This window comes from Bidens hawaiensis, unplaced genomic scaffold, assembly GCF_021521415.1.
Source record: "Bidens hawaiensis isolate Kalapana, Puna unplaced genomic scaffold, B.hawaiensis_p1.1 tig00027866_1, whole genome shotgun sequence".
Taxonomy (NCBI): domain Eukaryota; kingdom Viridiplantae; phylum Streptophyta; class Magnoliopsida; order Asterales; family Asteraceae; genus Bidens; species Bidens hawaiensis.
This window is the reverse complement of record NW_027494530.1, coordinates 129,319-136,601: the sequence shown is the minus strand read 5'-3', so window position 1 is coordinate 136,601 and position 7,283 is coordinate 129,319. Positions and strand designations below refer to the sequence as shown.

General features: G+C 34.9%; 1 protein-coding gene across 1 annotated transcript; it reads left to right on the top strand.

The window, feature by feature from the left end:
• Nucleotides 1-1,195: 1,195 nt before the first annotated feature.
• Nucleotides 1,196-6,627, top strand: LOC143576059 (MICOS complex subunit MIC60, mitochondrial-like). Its single transcript, XM_077060251.1, has 12 exons — nucleotides 1,196-1,288; nucleotides 1,394-1,457; nucleotides 1,541-2,128; nucleotides 2,199-2,303; nucleotides 2,992-3,138; nucleotides 3,241-3,318; nucleotides 3,704-3,796; nucleotides 3,888-4,007; nucleotides 4,085-4,162; nucleotides 4,774-4,953; nucleotides 5,720-5,821; nucleotides 6,163-6,627. The coding sequence occupies exons 1-12, from the start codon at nucleotides 1,278-1,280 to the stop codon at nucleotides 6,394-6,396; spliced, it is 1,800 nt and encodes a 599-aa protein (XP_076916366.1). The 5' UTR covers nucleotides 1,196-1,277; the 3' UTR covers nucleotides 6,397-6,627.
• Nucleotides 6,628-7,283: the final 656 nt, after the last annotated feature.

Genomic DNA, 7,283 nt, shown 5'->3' with positions numbered 1-7,283 from the left:
TTACGAATGACTATAATCACACTTATTATACGCACAACACACCTAGGTATAAAGAAAATCATTTTTTTTCTTTAAAAAAATAGTATAGCAAAAAAAAGTAGTTTGTTTTTTTAGAAAAGAAAATACTTATGTTATTTTTTTTAAATGCTTGATTTTATGGTGTTGTTTTTTATATAATAATGTCGTGGAGAAAAGTTATCAATGTTTTAAAAGTTAAAGAATTATGCTTAATTTAGGTTATCGTATAAGGATGAGAAAAATATAAATGCATATAAAGTTCAATAGTTTAAGTAAATACAAGTGTTAAAACACATTAGAAATCTTATAAATAATTTATCTTTTTGTTTAACGTTAAACATTTATTATTGTTTCTCTGTCCATATGAATGGAGAAACAATATGGAATAGACTATATATTCTATAAACACAAGTTCAGTCTTTATAACAAGCAACTGACTTACTCAACTTTTTGGTTAAGTAAAGTCTTAGAATTAATCCATCGACATGATTAAGTTATATGTGTGATATTTATGATAATAAATTGTAAAGTTGAGCCAAATTGAGTCAATGAGAAAATGTATGGTCCTCTTGCAAGATCTAATCGCATAACATGATACGTACACGAGACGATTACGTTAACAATACTTTAACGTTGTTGTTCATACATTACATAAGTTAAGCCTATAGAGAATTCGGCATGGTAACGTTACACGGAGAATAAATATGGCATAGATATCTACGCATATTCATTAGGAAATGCCTATTTATAAGCTACCCTCATTTGTTAATCATCACTAATGAATGAGGTCTCTCATTCGTTAGACACACCTAACGAATAAGGTTTCCCATGGAGAATGACCTCCCATTCGTTAAACATCTTCAACGAATGGACATTACATTAACGAATGAGCCTTCATTTGCTAAATCCCTTAGCGAATGAACTTAATCTATAATGAATGGACCTCATTCGCTAAACATGCCTAGCGAATGAGCCATATTACATTAAACATAAAGACTAAACTACCATTAATTTATTCGATCAGCTATGAACAACAAATCATACACTGACAGTCAAGCATACCATCTCAAGTTTAATTTGAAGCCTAGCCAATTCAGCTCGGAATGAAGTTCGAGTCCCATTCGAGCTAGCCCTGATTTGGATTATATTAGCTCGTTAACAACCTTTAACACCGGTGATAATAAAAGTGAATCCGGATGCCCTAAATCGCTCTCGGTTCGTCTCTCCATTTTCAATATCAATAACGTGAATTTATCGACATGCTGCGAAGGTACAAACTAATCAGATATCCATCCTCTTCACTTCCGTTTCATTAATTAATCACTGCTTCATAATTATTAGGGTTTACATGTTCAATTTGCTTATTATTTTGAAGGTCTATACTGCAACTATCTTCTCGTCGATCAATTGGACGACTTTCACCACGAATTACTACACAGGCATGCTCTATACTCTATACTCCTCTTAATTGATTCAATGCAGATTGTTCAACACTTATTAATAATTCGTACATTTGTAGCAGATACCTTGGTATCTTTCTTCTAGGAAGGAATATTCTGTTGCACCTCAGCCGAACTCGACCGAAAAACCGTCCGATTCCGGGACAAATGTCTCCAAAGTTTTCATTGGAACTGTTGCCCTAGGTGCTGCTTCTGTTATAGCAGCTTACCAGACTGGTTACTTAGATAATAAACATACCACTAAAGTACCGGATAAGGATAATAGTAATATTAATGCGCAGCCTGTTCCGGTTGTTCACGAAGAACCGCAAAACAGTGAAACTGCAGAACAAGTTGATGATGTTCAAAATGTTCAAGAGTCGGAGGTTACGAGTCCGACTGTTGACCGTGGTGAAGAAAGCGTTAAGATTGATCAGCCTGAGATAAAGGAATTGCCAAATGAAACATCGGATGCGGTTTCCGACAACAATATTTCAACTTCTGATGATGCGAGTGTTGATTCAGTAGCACCGGTTCAAGAGGATTCTAGTACAAAAGACCAAGATGTGAAGAGTTCTACAGAGCAACATGAGGTTGTTGATCCGGTTATTGAAGAAAGTGTGATGAAGTCAGAGCTGCCTCAGCAGCTAGATAGTACAGATATGCCACAGGTGCTTCTTCTTTCTTTTTTTTAATATTGTTTGCAGCTAGTTTTTTTGTTCATTTTGTTTTTATTTGAAGGGTGTTGTGAGCAATGATGCCAAAGAGCCGAATTCCCTTCTTGATGAATACCTTGTAAGAGATCAGGTGGAACAAAATGCTGCAGCGTCTTCGTATCTGGATAAGGTTAGATACTTAGATACCAAATAGAGGTGTAAACGAGCTAATCTGATCCTGAGCTTGTTTAAGCTCGAGCTCAACTTGTTTAACTTACAATGGCTCAATGTCGGCTCGTTTAACTTATAAGAGTTTTACGAGAGCTCAAGCTTGGCTTGTTTAACTTACGAGAGCTCAAGCTTGGCTTGTTTAACTTACGAGATCTCTTCTCGTTTAACTTATGAAAGCTTGGCTTGTTTAACTTTTGAGAGCTCTAGCTTGGCTAGTTTAACTTACGAGTCGTGAGAATGAGAGGTTTTTCAAGCTCAAGCTCGCCCCATTATTTATTAGTATATTTATATACATTTATAGTTTTATGAATATTTTTTATTATAATTTTCATGTATAACATAAAATATGTTATTTAGTTATTTTCATTATAGTTTTATGTTTAATGACTATTATTATGTAAATAATATTCAACACAATAAATATTACATAAATACTGAGCTTGTTTAGGCTCTTGAGCCTACTCAAGCTCGATAAGTGAAGATCAGGCTCGGGCTCGTGTTAAACAATCCCTTTTAGCCTCAAGCTCGTTTAAGCTCAGCTTGATTCGAGCTTTTAGCGAGTCTATCTTGAGTTCACTTGTTTACACAGTAATACGACATAATATATAGAAAGAAGAATAACTAACTGCCTGTGATGTGAAATGAAGGAAGTAGCTGCGGCTCTTGAAGGTAATGATGAAGTGTCAAAAAACGGAACTTTAATTTTGGATCTTTTGGAGGCCATTCACACAGCTGAAAAAAGACAGGCAGATTTAGATGCGCGTGTCTTTTCTGAAGAAAAGAGGTTATTGAAGGCAAGATTATTTACCACTTAATTGTTTGCTTTGTCTACACCTATTATCATTATTATTATTCAAATTTTATTACCTGCTTAACTTTTGACTAAAATATTTCAGGAGGAATATGAAAAGGAACTAAAAGATGCCAGAGCCCGGGAACTTATGTATGCTGAAAGAGAGACTATTTTGGATAAGGTTTTGTACATTTTGTTTAGATGGGTCAATTTTGGGCTAATTCGGACCAAAAACCGCTAAGTCAATTTTTAGGTTGGTTAAAACCGTTCGGTTTTGGTTTTTTTGGTTTTCGGTTTCGATTTGGTTTTACCATTTGTCTTGAAAATTTTGGACTGATAAGAAAATGGTCCAAAATAATGAGTTTGGGCCTAAATCTTTTTGTTAATTAATATTTAATTGATTATTATACATCTGGGCTAAAATGTTAGGTTACACTACATATTAAAATCCATATATTTGGTTTGATTCGTTTTTTTGGTTCTCGTTACGTGCAATACCGATAGCAAACCAAACCAAGAGTTTTGTTTTGGTTCGGTCCTTATGAAAACATAAAACCTATTTGTAGGAGTTACATAAAGAAAAGCTAAAAGCGGCTGCTGCTATCAAATCACTTCAAGAAAAGTTAGAAGAGGAGTTCAGATTGGAGATTGAAAGAAAGGTGGGTGACGGTTGACCACTATTTGACCATAATTCAACAATTTTGTAATCTAAATAGCAGTTATGGAGTTTGTTAATCTTAAAATTTTCAGGAGGCTGAAACAGAAATGGAATTGAATAAGTTGAAGGATTTGACAAAAGCTGAATTGCTTGCAGCAATTGCGAAGGAGAAAGCATCTCAAATTGAAAAACTGGAGGAAGCAAATCTCAATGTATGACATCATCATTTGAAGTTGGTTTAGTTGTGTTTTGAGGAAACTAATCACAATATGTTTGGTGTACTATGTAGATAAATGCTTTATGCATGGCATTCTATGCTCGATCTGAAGAGGCGCGCCAAAGCCATTCTGTCCACAAGCTTGCATTGGTTTGTTTGTTCACCTTTTATATAATTTTCTCTATGAACGTTTTTAGTTAGGATTTAAATTTGTTTAGTTCCATTGATAATTTCCATCCAGTTACCCACTTTCTTGGAGTTCCCAAATTCGGGCTCTATTCTAAACGAGAGAGCTAACTAGCGAGCCACGAGCCGGTCAGACCTTGGCTTGTTTGCAGACCGTACCAGCTCTGCTCTGCTCGTTTACCGATTGTGCCGGCTCGAGCTCCGCCCGTTTGATTTCAAACCGACCTTGGTTTGGGTGTGGCTCGTTTAAGGACCATGCAGGCTCAGCTCTGCTCGTTTACCGATTGTGCCGGCTCGGGCTTGGCTTATTTACAAACGGGCTGATTTTGAACGAGCCACGAGCTTTTAGAACAGCTCTAGTTTTGATTGAACCGCAACAAAGGCGTAGGCAAATAATGTCACATAATGTTTACTATCAGGTCTTTTTTAAAAAGGGTGGTTTTTGTGGCTCTAATAAACGGGTAGCAGTGAAATATTTTGTTTTAGGTATATTTACTGTTAACAATGCATGCTTAGCATAATTTGTAGTTATTTTGGTGTGGAATAACTTAAGGAAATTATCATTTTTTTTGCAGGGTGCTCTTGCACTTGAAGATGCTTTGTCTAAAGGACTACCTATACAAAAAGAAGTAGAAGCCCTTAAAACTTACACGGATGGAGTTGATAAAGACTCACTATTAGGTTTGGTCATGGAATCTCTTCCAGAAGAGACACTCGAAAAAGGCACCGATACCATATTACAGTTAAATCACAAGGTAAACCTTTCTTTTACTTAAAATCAGTTGCCTTAAATATCTATTTTACTGTAATTAAACATGTATAATGGACAAGCTAAAAGTGATTATCATACTTTTTTAGTTTTGGTTGCCATCTTGAGTGAATAATTTATTTTTTGGGGAGAGTATATTTTTATTTTGTTAATTGCCTTACTTGCTCATAGATATATATATTACCAGTTTTTATTTTAGTATCTGCCAAATATTATTCTACTACATAGTTTTTGAAAAAAAAAAAGAACTAATGAATCAACCCAACCTGCTGTCCAATATGGCAGTATTAAATTCTTATCATACACACAATACAAAGATTATTTGCCTTCAGCGCGCGCATTGGCTGAGGTTTCTGGCTTTTTGCAAGTTGGATGTGGTTGTAATTTGTAAACCTATAAAATAGTAAGAGAAGATATGTTTTCTTCAGTGTTAGTTTGCTTTAATATGCCAGACATGTATGATGTATGAACTTAGATTATTTTAATCGCTGAATGTATCTTCTTTTTTATTATATTTGTTTATTTTATATGCTTATAAACTGAAAATGCAATTAATTTTTTTACATTGATCATTGGAAACAAGTTTGACGCAATGCAGGAATGGTACAATGATATTTTTGATCTCTCACATTGTTGAATTTAAAATTTTGCAATATTCATGCATCTATCTTTAGATATATTGTAAAGCTATCAGAGGTTATGGACTTATGGTTATACTTTATACTTATGTTCTGTCTACTGTCTAATCCCAGTTTGACGGCTTGAAAGGGACTCTGCGACACTACAGTCTAATGCCTCCAGGTGGCGGTGGCATTTTGGCGCATTCGTTGGCTTACATTGCATCAGTACTAAAGGTGCGTACACATTTGTGACTTATATATTGTTGAGGTAATAAGTTTCAGAATATGACAAAATATCGTTTTGAACTTTTCAAATTTTATATTATAAGCTCTTTAAAAGATTAAGTTTTTATTCATCGTATTTAATTCTAGTAATAATATTATAGATTAACTAAAATCACTTTTGCTGCGCCAGGAAAATCGTAATAAATATCACTCCATCAAAACACAAACTAATTGTTACAATGTTATACTGTTGGGTCCCGTGAGTTTACTGCTAACCCGGTACTCATGTCCAACAAAAAAAAAGCTGATTATTACTGTATTACATTATCTAATCATGATTCAAGTTACAGGTGAAGGAAGGTGACAGTTCAGGTGACGGGATCGAGTCAGTTATAAACCGAGTGGAAAAGTTGTTAGCCGATGGGAAACTTTTGGAAGCCGCGGAAACACTTGAAAACGGTCTAAAAGGTAGCCAAGCGGCGGAGGTTGTGGGTGATTGGGTACGACAAGCAAGGAACCGGGCAATCACGGAGCAAGCGCTAACTCTTCTTCAATCTTTTGCTACATCCGTGAGTCACACTTAAATCGTAATCCTTCTCGGTGAAAGAATAAAACAAGAAATTGGACTTTGAAGTTGACCAAGGTTCTTGTGGTGTTCGTGAGTTGACACCGTTTTTGTTTGGTTGGTTGAATGCCAATAGACTTCATTTTTTACAACTGAGGTTTGGCGAAAAGTTGATATTATACTGGCTTGTACTTGTAGTGTGAGACGTACAGATTGATATCTTATGGAGTTATGGTTGATATATATATTTTTATCAAGCCGTCCTATTATAATGGCGATACTTATTTGGACCGGACTGAAATAAACACTACAAACATGTTATCCAGATAACAGTGACGTGTTATATGGGTTTTCGAGCTGTATAACATGGAGAAGTTGGCCATATGGGTCGTGTGAGGGACAAATTATACAACATATGATATTTTTGACTGAAAGAAATTACTGATTCGATCACCCACAAAGTCATGGTTTCTATGCCCAATTTAGTCTTATCATATGACCCATATGATGTGACAGATGCATAGTTGAACATTCGTATAAATATATTGAGCAGTTACTAATATTAGAGTAAAATGTAGCAAGCAATTTGGGAATCATGTAGGCATCTAAAAATGACAAAAGGTAAGACGGCAAGCTTTCTTGCAATAATCGGAAAACATTTCGTCATATACAAAGATAAGAAATATATAAACTGGCACTTGCTATGTAATAGAGAAAGAGAAGTAAAATTAAAATGTGTTTTAATTTTCCTCGAATATTTCTTAATAAAAACAAAAAGAAATTTCAGAAAATGAAGACGACGATGAAGAAACGGAAAATAGAGGTCTATTAGCAAAAGAGGTTGAACGATGGAATAAAGATCAAGAGAAGGTTCAGAACCCTGTCAATCGAATCATATAACATTTA

Coding starts and splice junctions, on each gene's coding strand:
- LOC143576059 (XM_077060251.1), top strand. Junction 2,129..2,198: donor ATAGTACAGATATGCCACAG/GTGCTTCTTCTT, acceptor TTTTATTTGAAG/GGTGTTGTGAGCAATGATGC. Junction 3,139..3,240: donor AAGAAAAGAGGTTATTGAAG/GCAAGATTATTT, acceptor AAAATATTTCAG/GAGGAATATGAAAAGGAACT.